The sequence below is a fragment of the Phytophthora infestans genome, genomic scaffold (assembly GCF_000142945.1).
Source record: "Phytophthora infestans T30-4 supercont1.16 genomic scaffold, whole genome shotgun sequence".
NCBI classification, from domain to species: domain Eukaryota; phylum Oomycota; class Peronosporomycetes; order Peronosporales; family Peronosporaceae; genus Phytophthora; species Phytophthora infestans.
The window spans coordinates 3,098,485-3,114,892 of NW_003303743.1; the positions used below are offsets into that span (position 1 = coordinate 3,098,485).

The window sequence follows — 16,408 nt, forward strand, 5'->3', positions numbered from 1 at the left end:
GAACAGATACAAATAGCTGGCTACGCAGATGACACGGCGATTTACATCGAGGACGCAGCAATGCAGGACACGGCGCTGAAGACAGTCAAACTATTCTCGGAAGTGTCGGGGCTACTGCTAAACGCCGGGAAATCGCTATCCATACGACTGGGGGACGCAGGCACGGAAGAGCTAAAACAAAGAGGTAGGGGGGCCAACCACTTCAAGAAGCCACAGAAACAAGATACCTGGGGCACATCACAGGATCCACGGACAGGACGAAAAGCGCATGGGCCAAGGCGTTTGCAACATTAGCAATTAAACTAGCGCTGGCAGTCGAAAAGACGAACACAGTGCAGGAGAGGGCGACAATCGCGTCGGCAATCATAGTTCCAAAATTACTGTACGTGGCAAGGCACGCTTGGTCGGACGGTGACTTGGTCAAGGAAGCGGACTGGAGAATAAGGAGCTTTGTCTGGCAATCGTCATTCTCCACACCGGATCATGCCCCGAGGGGCTGGATACCGGCCGTGGTCGCGGAATTAAGACCCAAGGAAGGAGGGCTGGGAGTGCCAAACATCAGAACAGAGCTGATGGCAATGGCCGCATCGACAGTGGGGACATGGGCCACCGCTACGACCAAGAGCAAGCAGAGCGCAGGCAAGTTGCTACAGCAACAGGCAGGAGTCAACATCGAACACATTATACCATATGCGAACAGCGCTGAGCCAAAGCTACACGGAGACATCTGGACTACCGGCAAGCTGATAGTCGAGACAGGATTTGCACCCGAGATGCCGCAAGGAACCAGTGAAGACAGTACGGCGGACATAAGGCGGGAGATGAGGCTGAAAAACGGCATGAAGACGACCTGGAGTAAGATGGGGTTGGTCTGTGAATTTGGAGCACAAATACTGGGGCGAATGACACAAGCGAGAAGGCGGAGAGAAAAGGAATACGGCGGGCTGATACATCAAACAGTGCCAGACCTGCCGTACAAGAGGCTGGTGCCGCGGGACGCAACTGGGGCAGTACGGAAGTGGTCGGCATACAGGATGTTAACAGAAGGAAGGGGAGTGCAACTGGTTGGAGACCTAATGGAAAGTCAAGTACGAGAGCAAAGGCAGGGTGATACTGCAACCGCACTCCACGGAGATGCCGATGGAAAGCAGGCAAGCGCACCTCTTCACAGAGTTAGGGCTATCACTATTGGCCCAATTCCCGGAGCTAGTGTCCAAACCAGGAGACGCGACCACATTAAGAGTCTCGCATGGACTAACGGACCCACACCATAGCTTCTGGGTCGAGAGCTCTGACAGGCGAGCGACTGTCAGGCACGGCTGGGCGTTCACGGAGAAGGAGGTGAGCATGGGGGACGGCCCGGCGGAGGAGAGTGCTAATATAGCAGAGCTACTGAAAACGACGCCCAAGGCGGTCTGGGTAACGCCGCATCCAGACCGGACACACATGCAGCCGCTATGGGCGGGGAAGCGAAGATGGACTAGGTCGCGTCAAGCATATAAGGACGTAATAAGGAGGAAGCGACGTAGCGCTGCGGCAAAAGAGCAAGAACGCATGAGGATCAAAAGGGGGCAATCAAACACAGCCATCAGCAGGTCAATGGAGCAATTTTCGTGGAAGAGCGTCCAGCGGATGCACGGGGTAACAGCGTACCAGAAACAAAACATTGTGAGGATGAAAAGGGGAGATTGAGGGTATGGAGAGGACAGGAGATGAAGTACAAATGCGCCGGGACGAGATGCACCAACTGCACGGAGAGCGGGCAAGATCACTTGCTGTGGAATTGCCCCGACACCAAGGCCTTTTGGAGTGTCTGGGTGAAAGCATGGGGGATGCCCGGGCTAGGAAGTGAATGGGGAAGTAACTCAGCGCTGAAACGAGATATATGCTCCTTGACAATAAGCACGCTCCCACAGTGGCTGATAGACTGGGGAGACGGACAGCAAGTGGACAGATGGGAAGCAATACAGGAAGCAGCAGCAGCAGCAACGTGGACAATGGGATGTGCAGCAACAATCACGGCTATCTGGAGGTGGAAGGTAGCGGAAGTGCACCCGGACGGCATCGACAGCGGACAGCTGAAAGATGCAGTCAACAGATTGAAGGCGTCGTTGCAGGACACGATACTGAGATACACATTGGGACAGTTCCCGCTAACACCAAGATCGCACGAGACAATCATTGTGGCAAAGCGGATACGCGCAACATGGGCGGCTGCCACTAGGCAGGCAGATGCAGATGATGGAGGAGGCAGCGTGACACGGGTGGGCTTCTTCGATGGAGGCTCACGGGGAAATCCCGGACCCGGAGGAAGTGGCAGCGTGATAGTAGAATTGACCGGGGAGAGTGAGAGGCCAAAGATACTGTGGGCTGCGGCAACGAGCCTGAGCAACAAACGAACCACCAACAATGTGGCTGAATTTGTGGGACTGCAAAGGCTACTCGCGGAGGCAGTGGCTAGGAGATGGAGAGGGATGCAGGTCGTGGGCGACAGCGCCATGATCCTGGGACTCATGTTGCAGCACTGGTTCAGACTAGCGAGGAAGCTGGCGGATCAGGGGCAGGTCCAAGTGTGGCGGCACCACTACCGCCAGCACAACAAGACAGCAGACGGGTTGGCAAACTTCGCCATGGACACCGGTAAGAGCGTGATGTTCACGGCGGAGGCGGAGGGGATGGAGCACGAACTGAGAACATTGGCGGAGATGTGGATACAAGGGGACGTCAACCAATGGAGGAAAGGAGTGAGCAGCGAACGTGATCCACGCACCAGATAGCAAGCCCGGAAGACAAAAGGAAGAATTAGCACAGAAGGAGAGGAGCAAGGACAACTCAACGGTGCAACACAAGCTAGTCGGGAATCGTTATAAGAGTTCAGGCAGCAAGCTGGTAACACAATACACCTCACCAAAAAAAAAACATCAAGTTCCGTCAGTACGATTTCAGCAGAGATGGATAAACACTAAATACCAGACACGGGAGCACGTGCACGACATCGTAGAAAACGTTTTCGTTCAAGGGATCTGCCAATTTGCAAAAATGCAGAAGAACAAACTACGGGTGGGCGAATCATGGACATCCCTATGTACTATGGCTCCCAATTTTCCAATCTGCCAGCATTAACTGAAAATTTTAAAGAAGTGGAAGAGCTGGAATATCGCGAGTGGGCTACGTTTCGGGGACAAAGGGGACTTCAGATCCCGATAAACCTCACGGAAGTCGAAGCTATCGAAGCCATGACTTTTTCTTCAGCTGCCTTTCAAGTAGAACCACTTGGTTTGTATTCACAGCATGACGGCTTGCTGGCAACCGTACTACGAGATGAAAGTCGTGGGCTGTTTGGTCACTCTGCTACCTTTAGTTTTTTTTGCGCTTACACCTCTGTCTTTCTGGGACCAAGTCGTAGTTTTTACGAATGAATATGCCAAACTCAGTGGCTCCCCATCACGTCGAAGTGTGCATTTAGATAATCTCATGACGTTTTTGGGGGGGTTTGTGGTAATTGGCCCGCGTCGATAGGGGGAGATGAGAAATTATTGGCTTGGTAATGATGAAGCAAGTATTTTTCCTGGAGCTCGCTCAACATGTTTGGAGTGTGTGATGACTTGGAAACGATTCCTTTACCTTTGAAAAAACGTATGTTTTCGATCGCAAGTTACGACATCCGACATCCAGCGAGATCCTGCTGCACGAATACGGCCTCTCATTAATATTCTCACGTCACGTTGCACGCATCATGTGATTGTCGGTCGAAATGCCGCTGTCGATGAAGCCAGCATTGCTTGCAGGTCACAGTATGCCCGTCACGTTATAGCTTACAACCCTCGTAAGCCTAGTGGCAAGTATCATTTCAAGCTTTGCGCTTGTTGCTGTTCCACATCGTGGTACGTTGTAAGCTTCAAATTGCACTGTGCTAGTGAGCTCCAAAGCCGCCTGTATGGGGCTCTACCAGGAGCTGAAATACGAGAGCTACAATAGCTCACGAAACGGTCATCCGATATTCGCTCGCACGTCATTGAAGTCACGGCTTTACTGCAAGGATCGCGAAGAATTGTCAATACAGACAATTTCTATACTTCGTGTCTACGTTTGGAGAGCCTCAGAGCAATTGGACTGTATGGTCGTGGAACAGTGCGGGCATCCAGTAAGTATTTCCCCCATTTTACTATGATTCAGCAAGGTGCCTCAAAACCAAGAGGGTTCATGAAGCAAGGGGGTTGTTTTGCAAATTATATTGTTGCTGCTAGCTGGATTGATGGTTCTATCGTCAATATCGTATCCAACGCTGACGCGTCTACCTCTTCAACAGTGTACCGACGCATCCAAGCAACGAAAGAAGCATTTAAAGCTCCGACCTGTGTTAGTGAATATAACTCAGCAATACAAGGCGTCGACCGCCACGACCAACTACGTGGAAGGTTCTCTCTCGGCGGAGGCCACCCTTTCAAGAAATGGCATAAAAAACTAGCTATGGCAATGCTTGATATTGCCAAGTGCAACGCGTGTATCTGCGACGAATTAGCGCGCGGTAAGAGCCCAACGAGCGATGACGCCTCACAGACCTGTGCCGCCAACCCCACACCGGCCTGTCGTGACCGGCACCGAGCATTCTTCGTATCTCTTGTGCGTGAGTTAGTCAATCGTTGTAACGACGCACCAACGTCACAGCCAGCGATGGCCATGACGTTGGTACCAATGCGTCCTACTTTCTTCTATTTCTTTCCTACTTGTCGTTGCTGACTGCCAACTGTCTTCTTACGTTGCCAATGAGCGGCCAGGCAGACACACGCCTGACCGGAAGGCAATCACCATGTTTGGACGAGTATTGCCAAACATGGAACTCTAATGATAGTCATTCTTTTTCATTTGAATTCTCTATGGATATTCTGACCCGGTTCAAATGAACCGCGGCTCACTACTACGCTACGCTACTTCAAGATTCGACTCAAGGACTACTTAGAATCTAGTATAGTGAAATGCATATATTTACATAGGATACCAAGGGAATGCTAACAAGCACTTCCTTGTAGCCGACAAACAACTAACCATTTCAATCTCACTTTCCAATTTACCTTCTTCGAGGCACATCAACTGCCTCCTACGCCTTACTTTCAAGTCCCCATCGTTGGACTCTCGCCGCCCTTCTCCGCTTCGCTCCTCGCCACGCGACTCGTTCCTCGTTGCTGTTCCTCTGCGCCGTGCTCTCACCAGTCGTCACATCTGGTAGCACTTGTTGGTCCGGGAGGGATCGTCTCTTCGCGTTTTCGGTAGGCGACACTCAGAACGTCGCTCGTTGAGCGTGTGTCGTCTCCTCGCCATCAAATCTTCGGCTGTCCTCCTGCGTCGCGTCGCTGCTCAACGTCATTGTTGATTGCGTGTATGCTGCACTAGTGTCTGGTGTATAAGAACCGGATCAAGTCAGTACCTGCACTTTACGACGCGTCCCTGATCAACGTCATAGTTGATTGCGTGTGTACTTTACTAAGTGTCTGGTCTTTAAGAACCGGATCAAGTTAGTACCTGCACACCTCGTCGCTGTCCACGGATGCCCAAGCGCATAGAACGGGATTATCCGTTCGGTCACTCTATCGCCGAGCATTTCGAAAAAGCCCAATCACGCCGAGACTGCCGCTTCTATTCGCAGCACTTTTGCGTTCGGAATCGATCGTCACTTCCGCTTTGTTAAAGCCCTGCGAAATATGATTCCTGACGCCACAGATCATCACGCACGAAACGTTTTGCAAAAACTTTCGGATCTGTTGATTTCTCGTCTGGTGGACCAATCAGAGTTTCTCTGCACGTATCTGGATAGGAAAATCCTGGAATACGTTTCTCGTCGGTCCGCACTTGAGCCCGAGCGTAAACGTCGTCGGTTGCACTAGTGTATGTCAAGTAAAGAATCTCGTAAACGTCGATTTGACGAATACTTCGGATACTTGAACGACGACATAACCCAAGCCCTGCCTGAGGAAAAAGTAAACAACGTCTGCCGTATTTTCGTTGAGTCGTTAGATCAGCTACACCAAGCAATCGACGAATTCTTCCCGTCTGCTCTGGCCTTGGTCGTAACGACCGTCTGCGGTGTCGTCTCGAAGACAACCAAATCGGGTTGTTTGACGCCCTGGTAGAGGTCGAGCGACAAGTCCGTTGTTTTAAGTACATTGAGCACTCGGCAAAGAAACATCGCAAACTTTAATTAAATAAAAGAGCTCTCTACACGAAATAATGACCTCCTTAAATCCTCAAGGATGGTCTACTGACGCTCTCACGCAGAAACTCATCGAAATGGTCGATAAGCAACAACAGCTGCTTGAAGCCATGAATAAGCGTGAAGTGAAAGTAGAAGGTATCCGTTTGCCACAATTTCATGGCAAGATGGGAGAATCTGTTAATTTGTACTTTGAGCAACTTGCTCAGTACTTTGATGCCAAAAACATCGATTGGCAAAACGACAACCAAAGTTCTCGAATTTTGGCCATTACTACTGCGAACTTTAAAGGAAATGCTGCCGCTTGGTACAAGCTGAACAAGCGTGATATCAAGGACATGCAGGAACTTATGGCCCGGTTGACCGATGAATTTGTGCCTCCGGATTTGCAAGAGCGTTTGCGTGATCAATTGTACGCGCTCAAGCAGAAATTTTGCTCTAGCTTGGAAGATTACATCTCTCGCTTCCGTGAAGCCATCATGCAAGTGACAGACATGAGTGAGTTGGACAAGATCACTTACTTCACACGTGGACTAGTCAGTCCTACGCGCGAAGAGGAGCAATATCGTCGCTGTACAACAGTGTCGCAAGCAATGAAGATTGCTTTGGAGTATGATCGATCGCATCATGTCCGCGGTAAGAACTATCGTCCACCGTTCTTTTCGCAGGACCGATCACGCACTCAGTCCAACAGCAATTCGCACCAAAAGCAAGCCACGCCTATGCGTGTTCAGGAGAACGAACCCGAGACAATGGAAATTGACTCAGGGAGTACTAGAAATCGCCGTTCTGCTTCTTCTTCGTCGTCAAACAAGCGATGTCGTTACTGCAAGAAGTCTGGTCATGTCATTGAGCAGTGCTTCAAGTTAAAGAACAAGGAGAAGTATGCTCGAAAGAACCTTCACGAGCAATCTGCCACGAACTTTATCTCCTACAACTGCTGCTGCTGAACGAGCGTCTATGACCCGTTCCGATGACGAGGTTGAGGTTGTTGAAGTGGAAGATACTTCCACGTCCACCTTGTCGTCCATGCATCGCGAGAACGAGCTCATTCGTTTACAAGGGATTTGTGATGGGAAACCTGTCGTCATCATGTTTGGCAGTGGTGCTACGTGCAATGTTGTTCGCCCAGGGTTAGTCGCTAACACCGCTACGTCTGGTGTCTCACAAGTCACTCGGTTCAACTTCTACGAAAGCGCGTTCTGTGAAGAAAGGTCAAGCGACTATTGAATTCGGTCGCTACCGTTTCCGCAAACTTCAAGTCATGGAATGGTCACTTGGATCTGCCCATGATGTCATCTTGGGAAAACCTTGGTTTACCAAGTTTCAGCCATGTATCAATTGGCGTTCGCATGAGATTTCATTTCCAAGTGTGTCTTGTGCACCTCCATCAACGGTTGCTAGTCAAGCTGCTGTGGAGATTGCTGCTGTTGACTTTAAACGTAGCGTGAAGAAACATGTGTAAAAGGAAGTGTACCGGGTCAAGATTTGTGTGGTCACGCCAGTTAGTGAGTCGACTCCTGTTCCGATCACTCACTTATTGAAGCGTTTTACTGACGTCTTTCCGGAAACTTTACCGGACGGCTTACCGCCTTCACGTCGTGTGGATTTCGAACTCCACATGAAACCTGATGTTGTTCCAAGTAGCCGTGCTCCGTTCCGCCTGTCTAAGGTTGAGCAGGATGCACTGGATCTCTTCGTTGCAGAGAAGCTAAAGAAAGGATGGATCGAAGTTTCTGATTCTTCTTGGGTGTCCAACATCTTTGGGATTCCAAAGAAAGATCCTACTTCTGGACACCAGCTGTCTCGCTCTGAGTGGGTACGCTCTCGAAACTCGACTTTGCCTATCCGTTGGGTCATCGACTATCGCTATGTGAACTCGCAGTTGATTGTTCCAAAGATTCCACTGCCTCGCATCGACGAACTCTTCGATATGATGTCTGGTTGTGTCATCTTTTCAGTTCTAGATTTGGTCTCGCCTTATGAGGGTACTCTTTGCGAAGTACCGATTCATTGTTGTCTACTTGGATGACATTTGTGTCTTTTCCACCAGTCTGGAAGAGCATGTTGAGCATCTTCAAGCTCTCTTCGAGGTTCTACGTCGTGAGAATTTGTTCTGTCATCTCTCGAAGTGTCACTTTGGTCAGTCCGAAGTTAAGTTTCTCGGCCATACGATTTCTGCCAAAGGACTTGCTGTTGATGCTCGCAAGACTGAAGCGATTGCAAAGTGGCCTACGCCACTAAATCAAAAGCAACTACAAAGCTTTTTGGGTCTCGCAGGTTATTACCGTCGCTTTATCCGTGATTACGCCATTATTGCGTTGCCTCTTGGTTCGCTTGTCAAGAAAGAACATGTCTGGAGCTGGGGTCCAGAACAGACGCGTTCGTTTGAGGAAATCAAATCTGCTCTTCAAGAAGCACCCGTGTTGCAGTTACCGGATTACGAGAAACGTTTCATCGTGACAACATATGCCTCTGGCTACTGTGTTGGTGGCGTTATCTCTCAAGCTCGTTCCGGTCAAGATTATCCGATAGCCTTCTTCTCGAAGAAACTTGGTCCTCACGAGATTAAGTGGCCAACACACGAGACAGAACTCTTCGCTATTAAATTAGCGTTAGACAAGTGGCGTCACTACCTATATGGTCGTGAATTTGATATCTACACGGACAACACTGCTTGCAAACGGTTTTTGCACCACCCGAAGGTTTCAGCGAAATTAGCTCGCTATTTGACGTTTTTCGGACAGTTTACGTTCAAGTTGCATCACGTTAAGGGACACCTCAATGTGGTTGCCGATGCGTTGTCGCGTCAATCTTCGGAGCATGCGATCAATACGGTTTCGTGTCATCAGTGTACCACGCGCTGCCACACCCGTGCAGCTCGAAACCTGACGAATCGACGCGTTATTATTTGTCTTAACCAACATTTCGTTCGACCACCCTCTCGCCCTCAATTCCGTGGGGAGGATGTTGCTGCTGGTTACTACACACGCCCTGTTCCGACCTTTGCTCAAGCTTACCGACATGTACCAGTGAAAATTCCACGTACCGTCGCTGCGACTGAGAATATTGTTGTGGCCACCAATGTGACCCAACAAGCTCAAAATTGGAGCTCGCTCGGTTGGTCTGATTCGGTTAGCAGAGGGTTCGCGGCTAGATATCGCAATTGCCCAGACTACGGAGATCGTTTTAAGCATCCGGAACAACCATTTGTCAAACAAAATGGTTTACTTTTCCGCAAGTATCAGACGATGATGCGCTTGTGTGTTCCGTTTACTCGGGACAATCATCTTCGAACTTCCATCATCTCTTGCTTCCATGACTCCAATATTGCTGCTCATCCTGGAGCTCATCGAACGTACCTTCGCATTTCGCAATGGTATCATTGGCCCACCTTGAACCAAGATGTTCGCGAGTATAAGCAAAGTTGTGAAACTTGCACTCGCTGGAAACACAGCAATGCTCGCAAGAATGGCAAGATGATTCCCATTCCGATTCCTGAGGAATGCTGGTCTGTCGTCTCTATGGACTTTATCACTGGATTACCTGGTTCCAATGGTTTTGATGCAATCTTGACTGTTGTCGACAAGTTGTCCAAGCGCCCGAGGTATCGTGCGTGCAACCGGACTGATGATGCACAGAAAACTGCGTATCACTTCTTTGATTGCGTTGTTCGCCATCACGGTTTATTATCGATCATCATCAGCGATCGAGATTCCAAGTTCGTCTCCAAGTTTCGGTCGGTCATCCTTGGCTAAGCTAATGGGAATTCGTCTGCACATGACAACTTCCTATCGTGCCCAAGCCGATGGACAAACCGAACGCCAGAATCTGATTCTGGAAGACGCTCTACGCTGCATGATATCGTACCACGGACGTGATTGGTCGGATAATCTCGGAACGATTGAGTATGCTCATGCTACTCTCGTCAGCGCATCTATGGTATGCCGCCCTTTGAAGCTGATACTGAACGCAAGGAACGGAATCCGTTGAATCCTTTGAGCAATCCTAGTACCATGGCTCAAATTCAGCGTGGAATTGTTGAGTATGCGAAACAATTTCAAGACAAACGCCAAGAGATCATTGATTTGGCAAAGAAGCATCTTCTTCAAGCCCAAGAACGTCAGAAGAAGTACTATGACAAGAAGCGATCATCGATCACGTTCAAGGAAGGAGACTTAGTCATGCTGGATACACGTCGCATTCCTTCCGCCCATGTGACTCAAGACATTGATGGGAAACGAGCTAAGCTCGCTGCTCGCAAGATTGGACCATTCGAGATTGTGAAAATGATCAACCCGAATGTGGCCAAGTTGAATCTTTCGCGAAGCATGAGTCGTCTGACCTCCACGTTCAATGTGGACGTGTTGAGTCATTACGATGAAAACCCGTCGCGTTCTAAGACTCGTCCTATCCCAAAGGCCTCAAGACTGATTATCGACGACGACACTGGCGCAACGATGCACATCATCGAGAAGCTTCTTCGCAAGCGTCAATTCAATCGCAAACCTGAATGGCTTGTGAAATGGCACGGATTGCCAGATCACCAAGCAACCTGGGAGCGCGAAAAAGACATCCGCCATGTGTCGCATTGGAAGGTTCTCGTTTCCGACTTCAACAAGCGTCAACGAGAAGTCAAGTCCGGGAGGATGTAACGACGCACCAACGTCACAGCCAGCGATGGCCATGACGTTGGTACCAATGCGTCCTACTTTCTTCTATTTCTTTCCTACTTGTCTTTGCTGACTGCCAACTGTCTTCTTACGTTGCCAATGAGCGGCCAGGCAGACACACGCCTGACCGGAAGGCAATCACCATGTTTGGACGAGTATTGCCAAACATGGAACTTCAATGATAGTCATTCTTTTTCATTTGAATTCACTATAGAGATTCTGACCCGGTTCTAATGAACCGCGGCTCACTACTACGCTACGCTACTTCAAGATTCGACTCAAGGACTACTTAGAATCTAGTATAGTGAAATGCATATATTTACATAGGATACCAAGGGAATGCTAACAAGCACTTCCTCGTAGCCGACAAACAACTAACCATTTCAATCTCACTTTCCAATTTACCTTCTTTGAGGCACATCAACTGCCTCCTACGCCTTACCTTCGAGTCCCCATCGTTGGACTCTCGCCGCCCTTCTCCGCTTCGCTCCTCGCCACGCGACTCGTTCCTCGTTGCTGTTCCTCTGCGCCGTGCTCTCACCAGTCGTCACAATGGTTCTTGGAAGAAATGGATTGATAGAGAAGCTGGAATAGTGTATGTAGCGAGTACGCCCAGTTCGGCAACAGCTCAAGCAGATGACACTCGAACCGATACGAGTAAGCTATCAGCAGACGCAGTCTACCCACAAGCGTGTGTCTCTCGGAAGTCGTGCATTTTGCTATAACGAAGGTTCTCGAGGTTCCACTGGAACACTATTAATGGACCATCGGCCTTGACCCTTTTTCAGACAATTGTTGCTCCAAAATCTTGAGTTACCGGTAGTCGAGAAACCATTAATAAGTTCTCTAATATATCCTTCGTCGAACCAGAACTTTTTAGCATACTAGTGTATTTACATGTTACACAGCATCAGGACTGAAACCAAATTCCCTATCGGAATACAAAATATTGATAATACAAACGTTTTGGTCTAATTTGTTTGTTTGTTCATTTAATGAAGCAACTTAGAGTGCGAGTCTTGCCTCTCCAGTTCCAACAGTAGCATTTCAATTTGCACTGAAGAACTCATTAGTTAAGTGTGAAATACAGGAGCACCTTAATTTCATATCGACCTGGTGAAGAATCAACGATACTGAATACCTATGCTAGCGGCATTGATCTTGATCCTAACACGCGTATTTAGTGCTGAGATCACCAACTATCTTGAGCAGAAGGCTTCATGCGACACAGCTTTGGCTTTCATGAGCTGGCAGCTACTACTTCAGTACCTCTCTGTGGTCCTTCTAGTGTTCATACATGTTATACATCAAACTTATCGTCCGTTTAATTCCTTGTTTTTTAAAGTGTTGAACTTGGGTCCATGCACGAAAAGGGAGTTGTACGTCGGGCCCTTAAAGTACTCATAGATCCGCAAGTAGTTGATGTAGATGTGATAGTTCCTATCGCCAATGCATGTTGACGAGATAACGTTGAGCTTGTTGTACATCATCGCTGGGGTTCGCTTATTCACAATCGAGACCGTGAATCGGATTGTCCAGTACAGAGGTCGGACGTAGTTGTCGTGTTTGGCCTTCGATTTTTCGGTTGATTTTTTAGTAATGTAATCCACCATTCCTTAATCTGCCGCCTCAAGGAAAGATGGTGAAACTCTTGTGTGCTGTGGTGGGTGTGGCGGAAAGCGTGTCGTCAGTGCGAGTGGACGAGAGCGACTCGGTGGTTGACTTGAAGAAGGCGGTCAAGGCGGAGAAGAAGAACGACTTGAAGGACGTTGATGCATACAAGCTGAAGCTGTTCCTGGCCAAGACAGCGGACAGCAAGTGGCTCTCTTCTCGCTTGGAAGACGTAACGAAGCTGAAGAAGGGCGAAAAGACTGCTCTCATCGAAGCGCTCACGAATGAAGACAAAGAGTTACAGGGAGAAGATTCGTTGGAGGACGTGCTGATTGGAATGGATCCTCCATCAACTTCCCAAATCCACGTGCTGGTGGTGGTTCCACGGTCTACGGGAGACGACGACGCATGGAGCCCTATGGATCCTAAGGTTCAATTGAATTTGTGGAAGTCAGTTGTGAGAGTTTCTTCGGAAGATGTGTGCTCAGGAACGGTGCTGGTTGTGGATCAAACGCCGACGCACTTGTATCTTATGACGAACTTGCACATGTGGACAGACGCTACATTCTCTGATCACTTGAGTGGTCACTTCAAGTCTGAATCAAATGGTATTTGAGACTCTTTCCCTCATGAAAACAGTGGATGAAAGGAAAGGTGCTGATGTGAGGATGCCATGTTTCAATGCAACCACGTGCGTAAATCTCCACAGAGGACAGCGATGAAAACACCAGCTTTATCCTTGCAAGCCTCTAGTTGTGGTGGAGCAAATCCTTCCCGATACGACGAAGCCGGAAGAAGTCATTCGATTCAGCCTCGACAAGGACACATGCTGGAGTAGTTCGGCTGCGTTCGACTTCGCAATCTTCAAAGTTGCTGGGCCACGAGATAACAAGCTCGTCCGATGTAAAATGTCCCTTAAGGCGTATGACACGAAGAATGTTGACGTGTTCGGATCCCCTGGCGCTCTTCAAGACCAACATTTTGGTCACGCTTACGCATCCTTTCCAGCTAAAATCACCGGTTGGCGTGGAAACCAAATGATTCTCTCATCTTTGTCAGCTCCCACTCTATCTGGAAGCGCGCTTGTATGCACCAAAAACGGAGTACCAGTGGGATATATTGGTGGACTTGATGGCTCAATGAAGAACAAGCAGTATCAATCCTATGCCTTCACATTTCAAGGATTAATCCCCGAATTACCGTCTTCGTTGCCGCCTGATACCGAAGGTGAAACAAAGAATGAGCTATAGTCTGTATAGCGCCAGTGGAAGTGAACCCACGTGAATTTTTCTGCAATGGTGGTAGAAATAAACTTACTTTTGCGTGAGACGCTTTATAAATGTATTTTTATTGTGCATTTCAATTCTTTTCTTCTTTTTTTTCACTAATATTAATAGCCTGATTCTCGGTGTACAATAAAAAGAGGTCGGTTTATTAAATCGAGGTCTATAAAAAGTACAAATCGATCTAACTAAACAGTCTGATAAATCGAGCCACGGCAGAATCGACCGCTTCGGATCGATCAACCACCAATTCCACATCCATATCCTGTAAATCGACGCTCTGAAATGGTAATTCGATCATAGATAAAACAAATCGATGCCTGCCTCTTCCCATCTCATTTTTACGCGTGGTTTTATGGACCATGCTCGATCTAGGATATAAACGGATGGACATTCCCACAATAATCCTGACAAATATAAAGGTATAACATATAAATATGACGTATTTACCCAACCAATATTTCGCTAAAGAGCGCATCAAAGCAGCGCAGAAGCGCTACTACCAGCGCACACGCGAAGCTCGTCTAACCTATCAAAAAAGGTACGACGATAAAATAGGGACCAAATTCGTACACGCAAGCGGAAGCCGAAAGACGAACTTAACAGCAAAGAAGAACTTAAGACATAAACCGAACTTGGCTAATTAATTACTTCGAATTATTTTTTTTGACCACATAGAAAGTCAAGCCACATATAGACAGACACTGATTGACGCCACCACGCTGACGATTTTAAAGGATGCCCTCGGCGACCTTAGCCAGTATCACTCGTCTGGGTGATGCAGCAAAGGACAAGGGTAAATGGATGGCTTTAGGTAAGACGCAAGTTTTCCGTGCCCTGGCTATCGACCTAATGCTAACCCGCGGTGTTATTGCAACACCCCTTTCAAGCGACACTTCCTTGACGAGGATGAGAATCATCACTTTGTTGGTTCAGAGTGTGTTAAGCTTTTTGGTGGGCACTATAAGCTGTGCCTCGGCTGCCAACGCCGGTACAGGGGTTTCTACAAATATTGTAAGGATTGTCGAGACCGCGGTCTTACTTCTTTAAGCGAGACGAAGCTAGTATTTGGCAAGTACAGAAATCGAAAGCCAGAGTTGTTAGTGGGAGTGGATGACTCCTCTACCCACTTCCTATTTAAGTGTGATATCGTATCTGAGGCCTCCAGGCAGGATTTGGCACTTAATTTACTCCCAAGAACGGTTTTTGGAGGCAAAACCAAGTACAGTGATAAGACATTCAATTGGATCACGTCTCACGATTCAAAATATTATCGCTGGTTTTGCAAACGCTCGACAGACCGTACACAAAGTATTTTAATTAATTAATTTTGAAATTTGTTGTATAGGGGTTAGATATATTATCGCTGGTTTTGCAAACGCGCGACAGATCGTACACAAAGTAATTTAATTAATTAATTTTGAAATTTGTTGTATTGGGGTTAGATATAAAGTCGATCCTGATACAAGATCCAATAATTATAAAGTCATTTTCACAGGAATGGTAAATACAAGAGTATACAGGCAATACGAGCTTGAAGGTATTAAATATTGATGCCATTTGCTGGGGCAGTACCTACCGCGTTAGGATGCGTGGTAGAACTGGTACATGTAAGATGGCTTATGTTAGCAACGTTTCCCGTCCTACCAATCAGAAGCTATTTGCGAGGCAGTACAAGATCTCTGTCGAGACCTAGAAGAAGCATTTCCCCGGACTATAACAAGGATCCCAAGTATCGTTTTTACAACGGCAAGCACATGGAGTCCCATCTGTATGAAGGTATCCAGACTGCTGAGTTCTATGACAAGCTCGAGAACGTGCTTGCTACCCAGACTAACGCCTTCAAGGTAAACATTGCTCTTGGCTACGATCTCATAAGTCTAACGGATGGCAATTTTACCCAGTACTGGCACCCGAATCTGGCTACCACTTACGTATTTGAGACCCCTGTTGGTATCAACAGGCGATCTGACATCCTTAAGAAAATTATCTCAAAGATAAGGTCAATGGAGCTGGCTACTACGCTAAACTATCCCAAATCGGGCTATAAGCTGAAGGCGATTACTGGGTTTAAGATTTACATATACTTCCGTGGGCATGCACTTGGTGATAGTGAAATTGTTATCCCTAAGATTATACGCGACAACAAGTACGTAATCAACTTCCCCAAGACCAACAAACAAGTGTGTGTTTCCCTGTATCGCGTGGAACTTGAATCAGCATGCTAATAATGATCCTCGTCGGATCCAGGCTCATGTTAAGGAAGTTTTTAAGAGATACTGCTCATAAGGGTATCAGCTTTACGCTTAGCCTGCTCCGTGGCTTCAAACCGATTGATCTCCTACAGCTCATGGAGCTTGAGGAGTGCTTTCATTTAGCTATTAACGTCTACTCTGTGGATGTAAAGTTGAGTGTACCCGTCGCTCGGAGAGAGAGGGGGTATCTATGGATATCCTTTCCCATGAGAGCCATGCATTGTACATAAAGAACATTGATAAGCTCCAGTCTAAGTATCAATGCTCAAAGTGTGAGATGATTTTCGTTAGCTCTGCTACGGCAAAGTGTCAGTTTAGTAGGTGATTTTACTAAATCTGCGATAACTCGCCATCTAATATTCCAATTGACACATATGA

At 47.8% G+C, this 16,408-nt stretch overlaps 1 protein-coding gene and 1 pseudogene across 1 annotated transcript; both read left to right on the top strand.

Annotated features, from left to right (window-relative positions):
• Nucleotides 1-2,474: 2,474 nt before the first annotated feature.
• Nucleotides 2,475-2,777, top strand: PITG_09056 (uncharacterized protein; the record flags this gene model as incomplete). Its single annotated transcript, XM_002903025.1, has 1 exon — nucleotides 2,475-2,777. One exon carries the CDS (start codon nucleotides 2,475-2,477, stop codon nucleotides 2,775-2,777), a length of 303 nt encoding a protein of 100 aa, XP_002903071.1.
• A 9,722-nt stretch (nucleotides 2,778-12,499) lies between these two features.
• Nucleotides 12,500-13,697, top strand: PITG_09057 (annotated as a pseudogene; the record flags this gene model as incomplete).
• Nucleotides 13,698-16,408: the final 2,711 nt, after the last annotated feature.